General features: G+C 44.3%; 1 protein-coding gene across 5 annotated transcripts in view; it reads left to right on the forward strand.

Annotated features, from left to right (window-relative positions):
• Positions 1-23,455, forward strand: part of LDLRAD4 (low density lipoprotein receptor class A domain containing 4) — a 418,735-nt gene that overhangs the window by 135,826 nt on the left and 259,454 nt on the right. For all 5 annotated transcript variants that reach the window (XM_044243670.1, XM_044243672.1, XM_044243673.1 and 2 more), the window contains one exon: positions 19,781-20,250. In XM_044243670.1, the coding sequence (XP_044099605.1) occupies positions 20,211-20,250 (40 nt within the window). In that variant the 5' untranslated portion in view covers positions 19,781-20,210. The remainder of the gene's footprint in view (positions 1-19,780; positions 20,251-23,455) is intronic.

Raw genomic sequence — 23,455 nt, forward strand, 5'->3', positions numbered from 1 at the left:
GTATCAGAATTTCACTTTACAGGTCATATTTGAATTGAACAACTATAAAAAACACACGTATAAACCTGTTTTTTTCTCATAAAGCAATTATGTTTTTTTTCCACCTGTCACCTCTCTGTGGTCTCTTTGTCGTGTCCATTTGTCTGGGTAGATGAGAGCCTGCTGTGTGCCAGATGCTCTCCTAAAAGCTTCCATGGCACTTTCCTGATTTACTTTATTTATATTATTTCTCTAGGTACTTTCTTCTAGGTGATTTGGGGACTAGCTTGTTTAGGAACACCTTCAGTTTTAGATGGTGCTCTGGCCAAGGACCTGTGTGAACCTTATAGAAAATATTGATAAGTGGCTTAATTGTGCTCTTCACAAATATCTTCTTTCATAAATTTTGGGGGGAAAGTGACTCTGCTAGGATTTTAGTTCAATCTTTCCCTTTACCTGTGAAGAAACTCAAGACTGTAGAAGTTGTGCAAGGTCCTAGGGAGGATGACAGGAGACCAGGCTTCAGTCAACTGAGTCGTCTTCACTCCTTATCAGCCAAGCACAATGGCCTACCTGTCTGTCTGTCCATCTAATTTCTCTCTGTCTTTCTATCTATCTATCCATCTATCTCTATCTGTGTATTACCTTTTCCTTTTGAAATCTGAATCTGTTCATTTAACAAAGTGCTAGAACTTTCTTTTATGGTTCTTTTCTGGTCCCACTTATGTTATTACCCTTTCTGAATGATTTTAGTTGGAAGAGATGGAGGACAAACTGACTTTCTTTGTTCTGTAGTATTTCTTGTTTACTCCTTGTTATCATAGGTGCTAAATCCACCTGCACAGCTTCTGGGGAGACTTAGTCTCATGGAGCATCTCCTGAAGGCAGGAAAGGTCCCCACCCCCCACCACAAGGCAGGGGAGGGGGCATTTTTTCTTATTCTTTTGTGTTGGGGCTGTCTTTTGTGTTGTGCTACCACCCTGCCCCTGCTTCTCTGGAGAAGCCAAGCTGGTGCAGTCCGCAGAGGCTGGCTTTCCACTGGCAAGAGCTCCTGTAAGTCAGATTGTGTTCCAGTCTTATCTTGTAGCCTCCAGCAAAGCCCTTAGCTTCTCTGACTCCAGTCTTATCTGTCCACAAAGGAGGAATGGGTAAAATTTTTGGACTGTGGGGGGAAAGACCAGCCTTATAAGAGATGTGAAGCAGTATTACAGTATAAAGAAATAGCTACACATATCAATTTTTATTTTGAGATGTTATTTGAAATACTGATCAGGATTACAAAGTGACCACAGTGTCTTCCATGAGATGAGCTGTTTGGTAGCCTGAAATTCTGTGACTCAGGGAGTCCAATGGGGGGGCGAGGCGGTGTCTGGAGGTAGCCCCCCAGAGCTAATCACCAGGGAGGCAGGCTTGGAAAGGAGCAGAGCTTCTTCCCCGCAAAGAATGTGTCCCTTCTTACCCCACACCTCACTCGGGGGCACTGGGGCATTTAAACAGCAACTATGGCAGGAAGCCAGGTGTGCTCTGAGCCGGACTGGGTTTGGGGAGAGGCATGACGGTTCAGAGTCAAGGCTCTGAGATGCCCTTAGCTCTGCTAATCATGTTTCTCACTAGTGGGACGCAAAGTGATTATATAGCCACGTGCCATCTTTGGCAGTTCCCTCTTACTTTCCATCTGAAATACTTACATTTCTGAAAGCTGGGAGGGTTAATATAGGAAGGGGGTATAGAGTCTCCACGGGCAAATCTGCTGTAGCTGTGAGCAAGGCTCTAACGAGTTTACATTTGGCTTAAAAACACTAAAGAGTTTTTACCTGTGCCAGGGGTTTGTCAGTGGCAACAACTGGGGCAGCCCCTGTTCCTTCTTATCTCTTTGAATAGTAATAACCTCTTTGTCCATAGGAAGAAACAGATGGGACTTTCTTTGTGGGTGTGGATTGGGTCAGAGGGGTGGGTTTGCCCCACCTGAGAAGATGAGATTGGCTTGCTTGCTCAGAAGATCTCCAGTTTCAAAGGCAAGGACAGGAGCCAGGCTGTCCTGTCCTTTCATGGTACCTAGTCCCTTCAAAAGCAGACCCACCTTGCCTTCTCCTCAGTCACTCATGCTGGTGAGCGACCTACATTGCATATCCAGTGCCGAGTTTCTGTTGCCCCAGGCGTGTGCGCTTGAGCACACTCAGCAGGGGAGGGAATGCTTTTGGGTACTCAAGAACGGGATGGAATCACTATGCATTGTCTCCAGGAGCTTACCAGATACAGGCTTTTGTTTTTATGTTGTATGTGTCTGGTACTACCCCCCTCCCCCAGTAATGGCTTTGTCATTTGTCACTGCTGCTGTTTCTATGTTTATTAAAACTTCACCAGCAGAGTTGGTTGTCTTTTGGATTTGGGGAGTGAACTTGTTATCTTGGTGAGATGAACCTAGTATGTGTCACTTTCCCCCACTCGGTGCCATGGGTTAGTTCATCATTATTGGTAGATGTTTTCTGTCTCCATCTCCGTTTCCGCAGCTGTTTCCATATACACGGACTTGTGTATGTACCTTGTGTGTATAATACATAACACAGAACTTATGATACATATGTAACTTGTATGTAACGATACAATTTTTATATATCACAAAGATGTATTTATCAGAATCCTCTTCTGGGGAGCTGTCTTTGGCCTTAGTTGCTCTCTGTTCTCCTTTCTGGTCACCCTGCTTGTTAGCATTGTGACTTTCCGTTCGGGTGGAGTGGAGGATCAGCTGAGAAGGAGAAAAATGTTATAGGCCGCTGTTTTGTTTCTGCCAGAGGAAACTGTCCATTGTGTGTGTGCCCAGCAGTGAACTGGACACCAAGATGAGAATGTGGGGGGCCAAGGCCGGTTGTAGGACAATGTACTGAGACCAGGCTCACAGAGATGGGGCATATATGTATGAACTGAAGAGCAATGACCACTCACCATTCTTCTAAGAGTAGTTTTGTCTTTTTCCACTCAGTTAAGTGCTTATGGAGCACTTCTTACCCCTGGAGCCCTGTGTTTGGAGCCAGAGAGATACGCATTTATTGTCCTCAAGAAGCCGCTCAGCCTGGTAGTGACAGAAAAATGGAAAACATGCTGGGAAAGCAGGTGCTTTAAGAAGGGGCTGTGTGTGGCAGGAGCCCCCAGAGGCATGAATCCCAGGTTGTGTGTATGTGTGTGTCTGTCTCTCTGTCTCTCTGTCTGGTGCTGGTGAGGGCACTGCTGGCAGGGACACTCCAGGCACTGGAGCTGGCTGTGACAACGTGTGGAGTTGCTCGCGTTGGCAGGAACACGGGGCTTGCCCTGCAACTGGAGGGAGCGGAGTATGGGAAGAGGAGGCAGCAGCTGGACCACAAAAAGCCACAGATGCTTCAGAATTTGAACTATATCCTGTAGACAGTGGGGAAGCCACTGAAGAATGTTAAGCAGGAAAGCAGCCTGATCAGATTGGCATTTCAGAGAGCTGCTTCTGTGCCCTCAGACCTTTGATAAATGCTCTGACTACCTCTTAGTAAATATGGAAAATGAACTTCATGTTCTGAAGATAAATAACATGTCCTTGAGTGTCTTTTCCTCAGATGACAGGCTTCTAGGAAATACTGAGTGGGCTTACACAGTTAGACTGCCTCTCCCATGTCTTCTGCCTCATCAGGAGGTAATTGTGAAGATCGTCCCTTTTGGCCCAGCTCTGCTCTCTAGCCATGCTGGCTGCTCGGGAGCAGGGCTCAGTCAGACTTGGAACTGTGGAGGGTTCTGGGGAGTTCTTGAGCTCCTGTCACTAGAATATGTCTCCATTAGTATGGAGTAGTTACGACGTGGCCATTCAGCCAACACTCTAATTAAATTCCTAGCAACAAGTGGCCTTTCACACAGGGAGCTGTGGTGATGATCTGTGTTAGTCGCATAGTACTTCTTAGTAAGAAGTGAATTTTATATTCTGCCCATGATTTGCGGTAAGAAATAAATGTTGCATTGTGATCCAGCATGCACATACCAGTACCCACCTATCGATCACTTTCCAGAAGTTTCTCAAGGCAATGCTTACCCTTACTTTCTGAGATGTACTCTGTTTCCTTGTCCGTTAAAAAAAAATACACTGGTTATGATTCACGACATTAGTTTCACAGCCCACTAATGGACCACAACCCACTTCAAAAAATACTGTCCTATAGGAACTTACAGTCCTGGGTGTAATGGACTTGTGGCCTCTGCTCCTATTCCAGTGGGCACAGAGAGGAAAGGGCGAGGGTGGACATGGAGAACTATGATAGGTATCACTGAGAATCTCGGCTGGGATTAAACACTGTCATCAGTGAGTCCCATGTGAACACATAATTTGAAAACCTAGTTTTACCGCTTTTAATTACTGGAGTTGACTGTGCTGACTGTCCTTAATGATTCGCATTATGACGGTGCTCTGTGTAAGGCACTTTATATAACCCTGCATAGTTTAGTATTTGCATCACCCCATAAGGCAAGTTTCATGATTCACAGTACTAGAAATGTAAAAGGTGATACCCATTATGATTTCCATTTCCTCTACTGCCAGAGTGACCAAAAGAAACAGCTTGGAATGGTCCAGGGAGCTGGCCATTTTCGGTGATAGCAGGCCTTACCTTGTTTTTAGATGTGGGTGGTGTCTCCTTCATAGTTTTTCATCCTTCTACCTTTTTCATCAGATTATCCTAACAAGATTTTCACACTGAGCTAGTGGCTCCAAGAAGGTTTTGCTGTCCTTGAGAAACCAGGTTCTAGCAGTGGGAGGTAGAGATGGCTGCAGAGAAGGCTTTCCTCCGTTGGGATTTAGATGGCTATGGAAGTTGCTACCTATGTTCATCTTAATTTGATGCTTCATGGGAATGAAGAACGGAGAAACTGAGATTCAGGACTCAGGTCTGTGAAAATGATGGTGTCTCCTGTGCTCTAAGACTGGGGCTGTCCCAAGAGGGTTGGCCTTCCATACTCTGCTGCTGCTACATCCCAAGCCACGATTTTATATTGTCTCTGCTGTGTTGCTTCAGACTGTCATAAACTCCTGTACAAACACTGTAAGGACTGGTGAACCTTCCACTAGGTAGCCTGAGTCTGTGAGAATCTAGATTCAAGGAGCAGCTCAATTAGGGAAATAACATCTTTTTTTTACCAATACATATATTTTTATTTATGAGGGAAGATTCATTGTAGGATTCCCTAAGACATCAGGAATTTCTTTATCATGTTTAAAGGAGCATGTGATTTAGCTCAATTTTATACACTGTTCAAGGACCAGCTCTGAATGACTTTTCATGATGTCTGAGCCATAATTTCCGAGACAGTGAGTTGGACTAGATGATGATATCTAAAAGTATTTCCTATTCCCAACTTCCAGAGTTCTGTTCAAGTGTAAGAAATCAGCTTAGTTCACCGTACAGTTCATCGTACTGTTGAATTTAGTAGATATTTCCATGTGCAATATCCAGGGACACTATTGGGTGAGGCCAGCCCTAGCCCTCCGGAAGTTCTAATGAACTTGGCCTTCATAGGCTAGACCTGAAGCTCATTCTCTACCACAGTCACATTGGTGGGAGACATAAAAGATGGTAGTGTTTTTTCCCCCTGGTTTAGCCATATTTTTGCATATCCTTTGAGAGGAGGGGAAGATTTGTTTGTCAGCAGTATCTTTTGCTGAACATTAAGCTAAATTCTGAGGGAAAGTACAAATTAAAAAGTCTTGCCCTTGGGACTAGTAGAATGTAGTGAAGAAAACAAGATAAATGCAAGACAGCACAAGACAAGATGCAGAGAACACAAACAGCACACAACAAATAATTATTGCATGTTAATTACTAGCAGCTGTACAGAGCTGCTGTGTAAGTGCTGGGAAATGCTAGAAGATTTGGGACTGAGAGTCCAAGGCATTCCTGAGGGGTGGCTGGAAAACGGAAATGAGACAGATCCTGCAGCCTTTTTTCTCCTCCCTCACCTGAAGCTGTGAAGAGGACGTTGGATAAGATATTTCCTTCAAGATATGGAATTTATAGTCTAGTCCAGTGGTTGGTGAAGTACAGCTCACAGGCTACATCCTGGCTAGCACTTGTTTGTGTAAATAAAGTTTTATCGGAACACATCACACTTACTCATTTATGTATTTGTGGTGGCTACTTATATGCTGTAATGACAGAGGTGAGGAGGAGGGACAGAGACGATATGCCTTGCATTTCCATTTACCATCTGGCCTTTTGGTGGAAGTTTGCTGGCCCTGCTCCAGTTGCTTCTTCACGCAAACATGGAATAAACAAACATAGGTACACAGTAAATCTCTACCACCCATTCTCTGGCGAGGGTCTCACAGACTAACAGATTTCCGTGGAGCTCGGCGCAAGCACAGCTCTGCCTTTATGCCCAATTATTTTCATCTTTTTTAATGGAACACTTAACAGCTCACATCCCTTTGGCGTGTTCTACTGCAGCTGTTTAATTTTGTTATTTTGTGTGTGTGTGTGTGTGTTCTCTTTTAAGCAAATGCAGAAATCCCTCATTTGGACTTTATTTTCTTATCACAGCAGTTGTAGCACTCTGGTTTCATGTGCTTTGGGAACCTAAAAAGCAACTCAGTCTCAAACTAACTCAGGGCTTTTTTTAAAGTTTGTGTGTGACATTATATACGCATGTATAAATAAATATATGTATATTTTTGCCTCATTGGAATGAAAATGTATTGCAGACTGCATGTGCGAAGTTTTCTTTGGCTGCCTGTAGGACTTACAGGACTGTGCAAAACGCTGAGCTCTCTTTGTTGCTTGTGTGCTGACTAATCAAAGAATCGATTTTTTCCCCCCATTTACATTTTTTGAATCAGAAGAATGTTTTTCAAGTAAGCTTACAACACAATTCGATGATTTAGAGTCAAATACTTTTTACATATTTTAATTTTCAAAGATGAGTTTATGTTATGCTTTGTGAAGAATGAGATACAAAATGTATTTAATGAAACAAACGGAAATAGCTCCCTTTTTATACGTAGGCAAAATGGAGATTTCTTAAAATAGAAAAATCAGTGACTTGCTTTTGAGTTACACGTTGCCATTTTATGTGGTTTAAAGTTATTTTGCGGTTCAGCGTAGAAATCAACATTACTTTTGTATTACTCTGCACACTTTTAGCTGAAATGTGGAGCCCACTGTTACTCTCTAGATTTTCTACAAGACTGGGAATCTGAGGGCTAGCTGAGTTATTTCCTTATTAATTGTAGAGTTTTTCAAAATTACCTCTTATTTCTTTTAAAATGACATGTGGCATTCTGTTCTTCTTTGATCATACATCTATATTTATAAAGAAGTATTTCATACATTTTCCACCACTAGTTTGAGCCTCAGTTATGTCAAATTTGCTTTTTACCTTTTAGAGAAATTAGATCTGGAGAGCCAATCATCATGGTCCCCCTGACGTTTATACATAAATATTGACTATTTTGTTACCTTTTTACCCATGCAGGACTGTCCCTGAGGGCAGTGGAAACAGGTAGAGGGATGGTAATACATCCTCCATCCTCTTTGGCCCCTAAACCATGCTTCTTGTCTTAGAGGCCTGGCTTGGGTGTGGACTGATGGCTGAAGAGAAATAAACTGCTCTTGTGGAAATGGCTGTAGCCTCCATTTTTGGTCAGTTGAGAAAATTCTAGAGCCAGACTCACTGGGGTCTAGATTCTCAGTACTCAGCTGTGGTTCAAGAAGCAGAATCATCAGCATCCTCTGGGAGCGAGTTAGAAATGAGAAATGTAGAATCTCAGACCCTGCCTCTGACCTGCTGAATTAGAATTTGCATTTCACCGTGGTGCCCGTGGGCTCCATGAGCACCTTAAATTTGGGAAGCTCTGGTCTAGATCATTGGTTTCCCAGAATGGCCAAACATCCAGATCACCTTTGGAGCAGACCAAAAACTACAGAGTCGTGGTCCCAGCCTCTAAGATATCATTTCACTGGGTCTGCATGATCCTGCTGCCCAGCCAGATGTAGGAGCCACTGGTCTGAAATGGTTGGTGAGGGGATGTTTGAAAAGGTGAATCACTAGCTGAGTGGGTGTCTGGAGGTTCACAGCGGCTGTTGGTCCCACAGTCTAGCTTACTGTGAGCGTCCCTCTCTCTGAGACTCCTGAGTGGACATGTCATTCTTGTAGAGTCTGCGGAGGCCTGCAGGGAGCTGGAGCAGGGTGCTAGCACTGTTTGCATCTGTAGCTGATGGAATGGAGGTTTGCAGGCCGTCTAGCTACCCAGCCTCCATTCCCATCTCATCCAGTTCCCATGGAAACAGATTGCAGGAAAACTGGGCATGGTGCTATCTTTACCCTGTTTTTGGCGATCTGAGGTCTGTTGCCATGGGAACCACAAGGGAAAGGATGGTAGTAGAGTAGCTAGACTGCTTTTAAATTTCAATGGCAGCCTTCGTCCTCCCTATTAAACCCTCTTTTGCCCAAGTTTACCTCTAGGCCAGGGGCCCTTGTGGCTCTGAATGTAGCTGTGACTCATCTGTGGGGGGAGGTGGGTGGAGAAGGAGGGGAAAAGATGGAGCTCTTAAAATATCCTTGCAATGCCAATCATTTCCTTTTCTTCCAAGAAGCCATTTTTAGGTGTTGGTATAAGTTATTTAAATGTCATCTTTAGCTATTATTTCTTGTATGGTTTTATTGAACATAATAACATGTTTTTATTCAAAGGAAGTGAAAAGATGAGTCATTTCAATAAGAGTGATTTCTCCAATGTGGGGAATCCCTATGGTTAGTGGGTGTAAAGTAAATATTGACTGGCTCTCCTTTTTGGGGTAGGAATGAGGGTCTCATGAGGTGAAAGGGGGGGCAGGCTAACAGGGTAGATGTCTGGATTAGATGCGGAAATTTTGGCCTGTGGTCAGGAAGAAGGGCAATGGACCTGATGTTGACCAATTTAAGTATTTGAAAAATAATTATTGATTTCTAATCTAATAGGCCCTAGATTTTAACTCTTTGAGTGTTCAGCTACACAGTGGAGTTGATTGGGTCCCACTGAGGTGCTCTATTTTTCCTACCCCTTCCCCCCGCTCGTTTTTGCTTTTGTTATTTTTTTAAACTTTCTTACAGCCTGGTTGACTGACCTCACATTTAATGCATTTCCCAGGGGTTAGACAGCCATAGGCCATATCATTCCTGCCCTTCTTCCCTGCTTCCCTGATTCCTATTGCTGCCTTAACCCTTTTTCGAAGGCCGGTTGGATTTTTGGATGCCATGTACGTGCATTTCATATATTTTCTCACTTAGTCAACACCACTGCCTTACAGTTATATTAATGCCCCATTTGACAGATGAGTAGCGTGAGGCTTACTGAGGTTGTGTAACCTGCCCAAGTAGTGTGTGGCAGGCTGCTCAGGAGAACTGTCATTCTGAGCTCCTTTTGTTTGACCCCAAAGTCATGCTCAATTCTCTGAGCACAGCACCGCCCCCTACCCCCGTCCGCCCACCCAGAGTGAGTGGCTGTGTCAGGGCCAAGGGGTATTGCAGAGCTTCTGACTGCAATGGTTCATCATTCAATGGAAGCCTCGCTTAGCACCCACCTCCCCTAGCCCCCATCCTTTCTATCATTTCTTCCAACTAGCCAGCCCATATAAACAGGCGGCTCCATGCTTTTTGACATTAGTCTTGTATATTTACATATGGCTATTTCTTCTTTCAAATGTATGTGTCAATAGGTTTAGTTTTTCAGTCAAGATGGACAAAATTTAGTTTTGATGATTGCATGCTTCCTCTCAAATATTTGGGGAACAATGGCCTAGCAAGAGTATTCTGGTGAAAAGCAACAACAGCTTGCTTTCCTGTGAGGAACAAAATTAAATCCTCATTCTTGCTGTTTGAAGAAACTGATTTACTCACTAGACTATGGGAAGGTGGGGAGTAGGGTGATGTTGTTCACTGTGGTGAAGTCTCTTCCTGCCTTCCTGCCTGATGGTCCCTGCCACCTGTGCTTCTCTCCAGGCCTCTCAGGCATGTGGAGGGAGGAGGCCCAGGCTTCTATCTGAAGAAGCTAGCTGAGGGTTCCCAACTGCACAGCAGAGGTTAGAATGAGTCAGTGCCTGCTTGTTGATGCCAGAAGGGAAGGGAATAAATAAGGGCTGAATTTTTGAGAAGGAAAATGGAAAAAACTGAAAGAAGATGCTGTTCTAAATGTGGAGAAAGTTGCCTGTCAGGCTGGTGAGGTCCATGGTGGATTTAGATCTTGAAAGTCCTCACAGACACTGCATAGCTAACCTTGGCAAGTGACGGGAACATGACCAGTGACTTCGGGTTTCACATTTGATTGGTAAAATTTTCTCTTGCTGCCAGAGTTCTGCAGTTTTCCTTGGTGGTATTGCGGGAATTCTCTTGTCCAGATCTGATGGTGGACTGCTGAGGCAGACTCAGCATCAAGCCTAGTGATGCTGGGTTGAGTACACTGCTCCGAACGAGAGAGTTTCTGTCGCTGCCGGTTAGTGCCTCGAAAGATGAGCAGACTCAACAATCTGGCAAACACATGGCCTCAGGTGCTGTAGGAGACTGTCCAGTCACACTGGGCTTGTGGAGGGGCCAGTTCTCCCTGAGAGGAGGCCGTGTTTCTGCTGCCCCCTGGGCTGCTTGGCGGGATGCGCAGTACCTGTCCGTCGGGCTTTCCCCCATGAATGACACTCGTTGGCTCCTAGTCTGTCAGAGCACACGCATAGGCCTTTGTTACCAAGGCAGCGGAAATTGGTCTAATGAACTCTTTCTGCTTGGCTGGAGGCCTCTAGAACACACAGGGACAGGGTTTGTGTAGTCCCATTAGTTAAATACCAGGCAGCCTTTCCCCGGAATTCTCTGTCGCCCTTCAACAGCTGCTCTTTAGGACAGATGCACTTTCATGGCCCTGCCTCATCCAGCCTTCCAGGAAGATATGAAACTCTATCAGTGTTTCCCTAATGTATGTGGAGTCAGGCTCTGCTCATCAAACAGCTTGGTGTGCGGGGGCCTCTCACAGATGTAGCGTTCATTATTGTACGTAACTGTACCACCGAGAGCTCGTTTGTCACACTCTCAGACTGGTTGCTGCCGCTGACATCAGCTCCGGGGGCCAACCTCAGACAGTACCATTTTGTGTTACGTCCTTCAGACATCTGCTGAAACGTTCATCTCCTTGGATTTCTGTGATCAGATTAAGTTGTTCCACCAACGCTAACTGACCGGGCCAAATGCGTTGTTTCCAGAATTTGGTATGTCTCAAATGACAAGTTTCCCCAGTTGAATTCCAAGTCATTCCTGAAAGGTTGATCTAGAGGTTGTCTTTTCGCTCTCGTGTGAGAACGTGTGTTTTCTCTAAGGTAGTCAGGGAATCTATGATCTTCCTAGGGTGGTGTTTGACACGTTATATATCATTTGGTTTTCTGGTTCCCTTAAATGATAGAAACAACACCATTTTGAGAGGAAGTATAAGTTCTTGGAAGATATGGAATGGATCTGTGTCTGTGTCTATGTCTGCTGTGCAGACTATAGGAAGGAACTGTTTTCTCTTTCAGGAGGTAAGTGGGACTTATCCTATGTTTTGTTGTAATGAATGTATTCAGGCAGTGAGGAGTCTTTCTGCCAGGGCACAAATTGCTAAATGTGTGTGTGTGTGCATGTGTGTGTGTGTCCCCGACAACTGCATCTACATTAAATGAGCTGACTACTGTCAGAGCCTTACAGGCCCCAGGTGTTGGGGAGAAGCCTTTCTGGTGCTCACTGTACATCTCTGATGTCTGTCCCAGACAACATAGACTTTTCTTTGGAAATATCTAAGAGAAATGTTACCAGGTATTCCTATATAAGCCTACCCACCTCAAAGTGGATATAAAGTGGTAAAAAATTGTAAAACAGAGGGGTGCCCAGCTGGCTCAGTCAGTAGAGCAAGTGGCTCTTGATCTTGGGGCTGTAAGTTTGAGTCCCATGTTGGGTATAGATATTACTTAAGAAAGATAAAATCTTTAAAAAAATTATAAAAAAGAAAGTTATCTTTTTCCTAAATGAATATATTTTTCAGAAAATGAGTATGAGCAAACAAGACAAAACTACACAATGGAAATTTAGACATTCTCTGTGTGTTTTGATTAAAGGTGCAAATGTGGGGCTGGCCTGGGCTTGGTCAACAAGGGAAGTTTAGGAGACCTTTGCTAATGCAAGCAACTAAAATTATACAGATCCTTCATTTCTATAGGGAGTATCAGCTGTTTTATTGTTGATCAAGTTTTATTAGCTTTTAAACTGTTGGTGTTTCTGTTCCAACACCTCGTGTTATGTAGAAGGCTGGATTTATCACACTGCTGGAAGTGGTTGGTAGGATGTCCTCTGTGTGCAAAGTTTCATTCTCAGGACTTTATGGAAGTTTGAGAAATGCACGTAGAGGGCTTAAAAAGTCAGCACTTTACAAAGGGAATGAACCAAATGGGGAAAAAGGTAGGAAGAACGTCAGATTGGAAGATTGGACCCTGCCTGATTATTATCTGGCAAAGAGATGTAAAACCTTGGTTAAATTTATTTATTACTGTCTATTGCTATTTTTTAAATTTGATATTTCAGTGTGAAAAAATGAAAAAAAAATTTGAATATACCAAGAGGCTCTTTTTCCTTTTAAAGGCAAGTTCCTTTTTTTGTCATTTTTTTTCTTCTAGTGTTCAACCACATTTCATACCAAATAACTCACCCACACATTTTGTCTAATTTTGTATCCTTTCCCCTCTTACGAATTTTAGCTGATATAAAGTGATTTTTAAGCTTAGATTTTTATTTCTCAAGAACTTAAAAAAATCAAGACAAATCAACTGAGGAGCTATGAGATAAAATGCCATCTTTTGCCCAATTAGGTCAGATGAAAACTGGAAAAAGGTGGGTGGAGAATATTCTTTGGAGACATAGTTTATCAGTCTGCTACGGTGAGTTGTAATCACTGTAGCAACTCTTATGTGTTTACCATTCATTAGAGACCACTGTTCTATGTATGCTTGCTCATTAAATATACAATAATTCTATGAGGGAAGTTTCATCCCTGCTTCTATTTTACAGGTGAGGAAACTGAGTTCAAAGGGGTTAAGTAACTGCTAAAATCACCCAGAGCCCCAAACGAGGTGAACTCAAGGTAGTCCAACTCAGAGCCTGGCCTTTTGTCCTCTGGCCTGTTTGTGTAAAAAGCTCTCCTTTGAGTGTGTTTGAAATGGTGGATGGGTTGGCACTGCCTGGGCCCCAGACGCCCAGCTGGAACGTCCCTCACACAGTGCCCTGGACCCTGTGGTCTCTTTGTGTACCATGCCCTTGGTACTTTGTGCAGCTGATGCAGAGTTACGAGGAGGTAATTAAGCTAAAGCTCAGATGTGGTTCAGTGCAGTACAACCAGCATTTATTGGGCACCTGCTGTATTCTAGGCTCCATGGTGGTCAATGCTGAGGATGCAGATTAGCAGAAGGTTTCCATTAGGAAATATCTCCATAAACACCATAGACACTTTGGGGACAGTGTTTGTTTTGCTCATTCCCGTCTCCCCATCACCTAAAATAATATGTTGCTCGAGTAATAGTCCCACGAAGAACTATTGAAATGCCGAATGGGAGTTTGCAGCCTATTCAGTGTTCCGTAGGCCAGAGGGCAGGGGTAGTCATGGGAAGTGTACCATGGAAGGCTGCTGCTAGCTGGGGAAGGGAGTGGCTTGGCGTGGGGTGCTGTGAGTGGTGGCACTGGCAGAGCAGGCATTGCTGGGTGATGAGGGCATTGGGGAGTATGTATGAGGAGGACAAACACTGTTTCATACAAACAACTCATTGGTCCTTGTTCTCTCCTACTCTTACCCAAGGAGCCAGAGGACAGCTCCCCTTCCTTACTGCTCACGCTTGTTAGTTGCCTATGGGAGCCCTTTTATCTTTGCCTATCATGCCCATTGCAAACTAATTTTATCTGAAGACAATTGGGATGTGGGAGAGTGCTGGGTGTGGAGCATCTCAGAGCCCAACTCCTTGGTGTGGCCAGTCAGGACGTCTCGCACCAGGCTGGGTGGTAACGGTTTCTCCCACAGCCACCTTCGGCTCGGCTGGTGTTCACATCTGAGGTGACCACGATGGGCTCACACCTTCTGTGCACATTCTGATTCTGTGCCAAGCAGATCCTTCCTTGCCTTTTCTTTTCAGCATGTTGGTAGTGTGCTCTTAGGCCAATTTGGGCCTGGGAAAGTGGAGATCATCTCAGTATTCCTTCATCTCCATTCGCTATTGTTACAGGTGTCTGGTGCACCCCTTCTTAGCTTCTTCCTTTTGGCCAGTCTGTGTGTACAGGGGAACTTGGAGCTTGGTCCTAGACCGACACCTGGGTTTGTTCCCAGTGCTGCCGTCATCATTTCAGTCACTTTCAATGCATTCCCTCTCCTCCCTGAGTCTCAGTCTCCTCCATAAAATGAAGGGGTGGGGTAGATGACCTCTTATTGCTTCCTTTGTTCCTAAACAGTATGAGAAGGTAGTTACAAACTTACTGAATCACCAGGGACAGTGATCCTACTAACTTACCTGGGGGGGTTCTTTCTCCGGTTCTGTTGGAGTAGAGCCTCAGACTATAGATCCTTCAGGATTTATCAAGTGTCGTATTTGCCAAAGTGACATTTTAAAGGATGTTCTGATAGAATGGCTTTTTTTTTCCTTCTTCAGCATGTGTGTGTATTTGTAATGAGTGTTTAGATTTTATACTGTTTCCTAAAATGGTGGCCTTTCTGGAGCCTATGAAGCTCCCCAGGGCTAGGGTGAGTTCATAGCTTTTATAACACAACCTCAAATTGTTTTGTACCCCTGAATCATAGGTGGGTATTAAGGGGGGCACGTATTGCATGGAGCCCTGGGTGTGGTGCAGAAACAATGAATCTTGGAACACTGAAAAAATCAAGTTAAAAAAAAAGAAATGAAAGGTCGTGTGAAGGATCTACATCACCTCAGTTCAGCCTTCCCTGCATCTAAGCAGCTTATTTCTCTGACTTGTTCTCAGACTTCGGTTTAGGTGCGTATTTTCTGTGCTTGGTCCTTATGTTCTTTTCATACAGATTGTGCTGTCTCCCTTGACTAGAGACAGGGCCACAGGAGAATAACCGGGATCAGAAGAGACCTCAGGTTTCATGTTCTCACTTTACAAATGAGAAAGTGGGAGGCTGACAGGCGAAGGGACTTGACTGAGTTCTATATGTGGGCCCAGAACCAGGGGGAAGGATGCCTAGTCTCATGCTCTCTGCCCCATGGCTGCCTTGAGGGGAGAGGCCATATTTTGTCCAAGGGACATACTTTTTGGCTGTTAGGAAATGTTGAGACTCATGGGCACTTGCTGAGATCCAGACTCTCTGTTCACGAGGTAGAGGAGCTCACGCGGGAAAGTGTGACACCTCTCTCCCGGGGTGACACCTGATTTAAACTCCGGTCGGAAGTAGATCCTCAGGTTTCTTCTCTCTACTTTTTCTCACACCTGTCTTGCTAGAAGTCCATTATCACTTTAACATAAGTGAGCCAGCCAGTAGTGGAGATTTTTTTCAGTAAGCAGTGCAGTACAAATTCTTAATGTGTTAATTTTTATGTTTTGATTTTGGAGGGCAGGGAGTCAAGGTTAAAGCTGTCTCTTCATCTCTCAGTATTCCTTTTTCCCTAGGACCTCTTTGGTGGGTGGAGCAGTGACAGATCATCAGACACGGGCATGGGGCCTCAATTCCCTGAGTCCCTTCGGCCTGGAGCCCGTTAGGCTGCTCAGTCTAGCCATCACCTAGGTAACCGACACTCAGCCAGTGAAGCAGTCTGTCCACAGTGAGAGGAAATAAAAAATGAAACTGTAGTGTTTATTCCTTATGTACTACACATTTTTTGAATGTTCCTAGATTTTTTTTTTTAAAGTTGTGGTTTCACTTTGCTTCTGGGTTTTGGCCTTTGTGCCTAGTGTGTCACCCTAATGTTTCCTGAATTCTGTATGTCTATTTCTGCAGTGTAATTTTGTGAAAGCTGTGATCTGATGAATGCCGTTTTCATTCCCCAGTGATTCCTCAGAGACTGCATTTCGTGGAAGTTTTTATGAATAAGTGGTAAAGCAAACATATCCTACAACTTACTTGGTTAGGTTTTGTGGGTGTTCACTCTTTTAAAAGGGTCCCTTTCTGTGGGGATGTTTTTCCGTTTGGTGTGCTCTATTTCCTTAGTAACTGTTGCTCTGTTATGGGAGGGACTTAATGACATTTTTCAAGTGCAGTATTGAATTAATTTATTTTCTGGTTAGGCCTACCCATCTTCCTAGGATAAATAGAACGTACGTGTGTGTGTGTTTGTGTGTGTGTAGAAGACAGAAGGATGTTAGCCTGCTTGCTATAGTGAGGGCTCTTGAATGTGTGGCTCAGGATTATTCTGTGAAGGCTCTCTCTCTTTACTCTTTCTTCATTTTCTCCCCCTTCATTTCCCTGATTTGAATATTGTTCAGTTTAAGACATTTCAGTTTAGGGAATTTGGGTTTACCATGGAGGTTTACCTGATGTGCAGAGGTAGCCTGGGAAGAACAGTTGGTGGAAGGGGCAGGAGACACAGGCATTAGTCCTGACTCTACTGTACCATAGTTTTTGGCGTGAAATTATCTAACCTCTCTGGGGTCAGAGTTTTCTCTCTGTTGTTTGAGAGGACTTAAAGCAGTGTCCTGGGCGCCTGGGTGGCTCAGTTGGTTAAGCGACTGCCTTCAACTCAGGTCATGATCCTGGAATCCCAGGATCGAGTCCCATATTGGGCTCCCTGCTTAGCAGGGAGTCTGCTTCTCCCCCTGACCCTCTCCCCTCTCATTCTCTCTCCCTCACTCTTTCTCTCTCAAGTAAATAAATAAAATCTAAATAAAATAAAATAAAGCAGTGTCCTTTAAGGGCCTCTACTGGTTAGGCTGTTCTGTGAAGTGTGAGTGCATTAGGAACTAGTGCTGGTAATCACTGTCTCACCTTGACCATTGGGTGGTAGGAAGAGCCCTCCCAGTTCACAGGTTCTGAGCCAGCACTGGAGAGTAGCCTCTCAGCCAGGAAATACTGCCTTCAGTATTGGGGTGGGTTTGTCTTGGAAGTGTTTGCTGAGCACCTCTGTGTGTACCCCTCTGAGCACTGATGGCCTTCAGCCACTCTTCTGTTCATTTGGCAGACACAGGCATCAGGCACTGTCCTGGCTGCTGAGGGGTAATGGACAGTCAGCCAGTCACTGTCCTTGTCCTCATGGCACTTACAGTCCATGAGGAGAGATGGGGGCTAAGAGATCAGGAGCCCTGCATGCGGCCATGACCATGGCAAGTGCCGGGAAGCGGGGTGGCCAGGTTCTGAAGTTAGTCTGGGGGACGATCAAAGGAGCCTCTCTGATGAGGGTCATTTGAGCTGAGACTGGAAGGTGAGTAGAATCATGAGCAAGAGCCCTAGGAGAGGGTTAGATGGGAAAAGTGGATGAGGTACCATTTGTTCTGTTCTTGTTGCTGATTCTTGGTTGTTTATCAAGCTGTGGAACTTGGTTGGTTATTAAGCTTTGCTACTTCTGTGTCCTAATCATCCACCTCTGTGCCCTACTCTGTTGGGTCATCTGACTCCTACTGAGTGTGGTTGGGTTCGTGGCCCTGTCTTGGATGTCCCCTACTGAACAGAATAGTCAGTCTCCAGATCCTGGGTACCCTCCCCTCTTTCTTGTATATTTCTAGAAAGGGTATCTGTGTTGTTAGTGGCTATTAAGAAAACATTTTATGGCAGTTACAGTTAAATTTTTATTTTAAAAATTGCATATATTGGAGCCTGAGTGTTTGCAGGAATACAAAATTCATTCATTAGTAAGATAATACAGTTGTGTCCGTCTGGTCTTTATTGGGAACCACACACATCATGCCGTAAAAATCCATGCCAATGCTATGCCTGGGACCCCCCCCCCCACAGTGAGCTCTTACATACCTGTCACCATACTTCTCTTTTAGAAGAACTTAAGTTAAGAATTGGTGAGTGTGATAGATATGGTAAAAGAAAGAAAAGAAAAAAAAATGTGTTTGTTCTATTTCTCTCCACATTTGCCTTAGTCTTTCCATGGCCATATGAAATGTGATATAGGATAGCTTGTTGTTTTTTTTTTTTTTTTTTTAAAGTAAGGTAGCAGTACTAAGTGGGTGGCTCAGTTGGTTAAATGCCTGCCTTCAGCTCACATCATGATCCAAGATCAAGTTCAGCATTGGGCTCCTTGATCAGGAGGGAGCCTGCTTCTCCTTCCGTGTGCCGTTCCCCCTGCTTGTGCTCTGTCTCTCTCTCTTCTTGGACAAATAAATGAATAAGATCTTTAAAAAGATAAAGTGAGGTAACCGTACTTTTTTCAGTGAAACAAGGTAAAATAAACAGAGAGCCCAGAGTAAAGCAACAACACATACCTTCTCACACTTCAGATCGTCTCTGAGTTTAGAAACAGAGAACAAATAAAGTCTAACATTTCTGTACATTGAAAGCACCATAGCAAAGGGCAAAGAAAATCAAGGTGTTATAGAGCAAGTGGATTTTGTTTTTTTATGGCAGTTTCATTTCCTAAAATTGAAAGGTATCATACATGTGATTAAGTTTACTTTAGAAGTTAGTGTAGGACTTTAGGAGGCTGATAGTGTGTGTGTGTTGGTCATTTTATGTGGAATGTTTCAATTCAGAGAAAAAATGTTTTGTTGCATTTTCAAGCACTTCAAAACCATTATTTGCATAAATGATTTTTTAATTAAATAAGTTTTTTACCTATTCATTAAGTTTATGTACTCATGGTATGCTACACCTTATTAACTGTGATACTACAGGTACATGAGGGCAATACAATTGAATTTCTTAATATCATTATAGTGCTTCATTAATACATAAGGTCTTCCTTATAGTTAGTCTGTATTAATGATATTTTCCTCTATTTCTTTATATTTACAACAAGAAGGCTTAACGGAGTATACTTTTCTGTTATGTGCTGTTTTCTTAATTTTTTTTTCCTCTAGTTTGATGGTGAAAAATAGGAATGAAGGTTATATATTCGAAAGAGTGATGTAAATTGATTAGAGTGAAGTGACGATAATGGAAAAAGGTTTTCTTTACTCTTGTACTGGAGATTCCTATTCAGGTTCTCTTTTAAAATGTCTCATCCTTTGGGCTCCTAACATTCATGTTATTAGTGTTGCTTCTTATATAATATAACAACACTGAAATATCTGGGAAGTGTTTTGTAAAGTGCTTTTATTGTTATGAAACATGTAATGTAAATTTTCAGATGAAATTTGCTTTTCCTTTTTACTCTTTAAAATATTGATACAGACCTTTGTCTTCCCCCTTGAGAGTCATTCTTTAAAGGTTTTTGTTTGTTTGTTTTGTTTTTTAAATTATTTGACACAGAGACAGAGAGCACAAACAGGGAGAGCACCTCAGGAACAAGCTTGGGAAATGGGTTTCTTCTTCAGGGTATCTATGAACTATGTGACTGGGGGAAAGACGTTTGAATGTTATGTCACCTTTATAGCCATTTTTAGTGAGGCTTAGAGCAGAGAATGCTGTCTTCTGCTGTCTTTTTTCTGGAGTGCAAGTAAAAGCCACCTCTGTTCCCTGCCACCTTCACAGACACTCAGAAAAAGATGTTGCACCTGCTTCCTACCGAGAGCTCCCCCAGTGCCCATAGCATGGCCATGATCACCACTCTGAGTGGCGTTTTCTTTCTCTCTCTCTCTTTTTTAATCTTTATGGGTCTACTAAATTGAATACTCCTGCAAGTCATCAGGAAAGTGATCTCTTTCTTTTTAATTTCAGCAAGGGGAGAGGCGAAGCACAGAGAGCAGCAGATCAGACCATACTGAGCTCCCTTAGAGCGGCTGAGACCCGTGGAGGATGCTGGCTGCCAAGTGGCTGAGGAGGTCCTCACTGTAAGGTGGGAAAGCAGGTCTCAGCGGGACAGCTTCCTCTGCTCCTGGGCTCACCATGGCCTTCACTCTGGCTGGACGGCTGACGTGACTGTGTGCCGCAAGTGTGCACGTTGCTGGACTGGGTGCTGTCCTAGGTACTGCCCGCTCTCAGGGTCTGGGAGCAGGGCAGGTGGGCATCAGATGCTACCAAAAGCCGGACGGTGCAGAGCGATGGACTCCGACAAGCCAAGATGGAAGTGACCTGAGGCCTCGCCCAGGCAGTTTCCTCTTGCCAGGATAGCTTAAGAGTTGGAGCACAGGCTTGTCTGGGGAGCAGTATGCAGGAAGCTGATTTTCAGGCCACAAATGCTTTCACAGGTGAGAATCCTTCACACTTAAAACTTTGTTTCAATTCTGAGTTGGGAGGTAATAAAATACCAAACATCCCTATGAAATGAGCGTGCATTTGCCTTTATGAACTGAAGGCCATACGGAGCCAACGGGCTCAGGCTGCCATGGTAACTGATTTTGACAAAATAATAGTATGTTTTCCTGCTCTCTAAATTGGAATTTGAAAAAGGATTTGACATTTTATGATTCTGCTTTCGTCGAGTAATGTGGTGCACACAATATCCTGCGAGTCATTGTTCTTTAAAGGAAATGTCACTTGTAGAGCAAGGCAGGGGGCTGTGTTTTTCTTCACAGAACTAGGAAGACTGAGGGAATAAAGTTATTGATGATGAGTAACTTCTCCCTCCCCATCTTTAGCTTTTCTTGTCTTGGGTATTCATGTGCAAATGATGGTGGGGAGGTGGTTCTGCTGAACTGGCCTCCTAGCTGGGGTTCTTCTCATATAAGTGAGCTCATGGGGAATCCCCACGTCACTCTTTGACGTTGCTTTGTACCCTGGCTTCCAGTTGTCACATTTTACAGGGAATTACTTTGGCTGATACCCCAAAGCCATGGCCTAAAACACAGGGCCTTTTGAATTTGGGTCCTTGTTTCTTATCCTATTCACTTAATATTAAGTGCCAGTGAGGCACTTAATCATTCTGGGCCTCTGGCTCCTTATTTATAAAACGGGGGCTGTGAAGTTGAAGAAACTCATGGAATCCAGAAGAAACATTTCAACATAGAAAGAGGCTTTTGTGTTTGTTTTTGTTAGTTTTTTTTTTTTTTTTTTTTTTAAGGAAAGATGGTAGGATAATCATGAAAATTTGGGCTGAGGGCCACACAGACTTGGATTGGACTCTGCCTTCTTCTCTGACTAGAGCTCTGCTCTTGGACAGTCACTGAGCTCCTTTATGTTTCCCTTTACCTATTTGTCAGTGAAGATGGTGCTCTTGTCAGCTCTCAGTGGTGCTGTTCTGAGGGAAAAAGAGACTACCTGTGTGAGATGCTGAATATGGAATTTAATGCTTTCCAGGCTTTGGTTAGTATCTGCCAGTAACATGGGAGCCCTTGTCCTGGAGGTTGTACTGGGGAAGGTCTTCTTAGGGTGGTCACAGCCCTTTGAAAATGAATGAAACAGTATTTAAATGTAGATTCAGAGGAGCACACAAATTTGAGTGCTTTAGAACTATCTTCAGACTTCCAGCCTGGCTGACTGGAAACCCTACCCTCTTGTCTCCCTTAATGGGGACACTTCAGCTGTTTCAGTCACGTGAGCTGCTCCTTCACAGAATGTCCCTTCCACTCTTCTGTGTGGACGGGTAGCACACAGGGCCGCGACATGAAGCACCTCTGTTAAGTGGCCAGGCCCTTCAAGCTCTTCTTCCCCTCTCCCTGGGAGACAGCTGGGGGGAAAGGCACCCAGGATGTGCATGGAAAGAAGCTCTTAAGGCAATTCTGAGAGGAAGCGGGAACGGAAAGAACTGGAGTAAGAGCACATGGTTCCCATGGTTCAACAAGTAGACTAGCCTAGTCCCCACACTCCCCTGCTGTGTCACTGCCGACGTGGGGGGTGAGAAGCTCCTGTAGTTGTTGCCTCCTCCTGCCTGGCTCCTGAGACTCCTGCCTTATTGCAGTCAGCCCTTTAGAGGGGCCCGATCAGGGGGTCGGGGGGTGACCGTGGTGCTCCACTGGATTCTAGACACAGTCTCTCCTGAGACAGGCCTTGGTCTGCCATGGTTCACCCTTGATGCAGTTTTGTCTGGTCCCCACCACTTATTGGGTTGCTCTGCCCACCCCTGTCAGGATCACAGGCTGGCTTATGCCTGGGACCTTGAGGCAGTTGACTCTGAATAACGGAAACCCCTGGGTTCTGCCTGCAGAACTCACAGTAGTTAGGACAGTGCCTGAAATGTGAAGGCCCAAGAAAATGGCAGCTGTAATTACTACTGTTACTGCCCTGGTTGTGGGCTGTGCACAGGACCCTGGTCACCTCCTCCCAACTTGCTCTTAGCCACCCTCTAAAGGCTTCTCCCCAGCTCATATTTCCTTAACTTCTTTTAACTTAGAGTTTACCCAGGGACTCTGTTTCCTTACAAATTTGGCCTCCTCCTAGTTGCATCAGCCTACCTGAATAATATTCATATTGGTAGCAATAGTAAAATAATACCCACGGCCAGTGTTTTAGAGAACCTACCCTGTGCTTTATCTGCATTAACTCCTCTTTAGCACAACTCCGAGGCACTATTAGTGTGCCGGTGTTATGGGTGCAGGGACACACTCAGCAAAGCCAGCAGTTACACTAAGCTGGCAGCCTTTCCGAATCTTCCAGCACTGTGTGTGCAACCTCAGCCACACATGGGGGTCCCCTAGGGAGGCTTACCGCTGCCTGGGTCTCCCATCAGAGGTTGGGATTTAATTAGCCTCTGCGTCGCCTGGCCCTGCTAAACCAGAACTTGGATCCTAACACAATGCCCAAGCACCCGGTGCATATGAAAGCCTGGCAAGCTGCGAGAGCCACCACTGTCCAAGGAGTGGTGTTTAGAGGAGAAGGGTGGGCTGGGAGAGTCTGTAATTGAAAAAAGGGACTGATGGGTCCCATTTACTCAGCAGAAGTGATTGAATTCTTTCTTTCTTTCTTTCTTTCTTTTTAAGATTTTATTTATTTGAGGGGGGGGGCAAGTAAGTGGACAGGAGAGGGAGTGAGAATCTGAAGTGACTCCATGCTGAGTCCAGAGCCCAGCGTGGGACTCCATCCCACAACAGCGAGATCATGACCTGAGCTGAAACCAACAGTTGGATGCTTAACCGACTGAGCCATCTAGGCACCCTGAATCTATGTGTTCTTAAGGAAGCTATCAATTATTGAATATTTGTTGTAAAAGTTGGGCCCACATGTACCTGTAGGACAATGGCTTTAGTTTTCCAATATCCTTAGGGAAATAACCAGTGGTAGAATAAAGGAGATGTATGTACTTTTAGCCTTCTCTGGAAGTGGGTCCCTGTGGACTAGGCTCATCATTGTTTATTCTTTGCCTGTGCTTCTCATCTTCCTTTCCCCACATAGTTGGTCAAAGTTATTTAGGATGTAGAATGAAAGGGACGATCCTTTGTCCCTGCCCAAGGAGTAGGGTAAAGTTGTGGAGGTGAGTAGGAGGTTAAGTAGGAGGCTGGGGCCTACCCCTTTAGTTGG

Source organism: Neovison vison, chromosome 3 (genome assembly GCF_020171115.1).
Source record: "Neovison vison isolate M4711 chromosome 3, ASM_NN_V1, whole genome shotgun sequence".
Taxonomy (NCBI): domain Eukaryota; kingdom Metazoa; phylum Chordata; class Mammalia; order Carnivora; family Mustelidae; genus Neogale; species Neogale vison.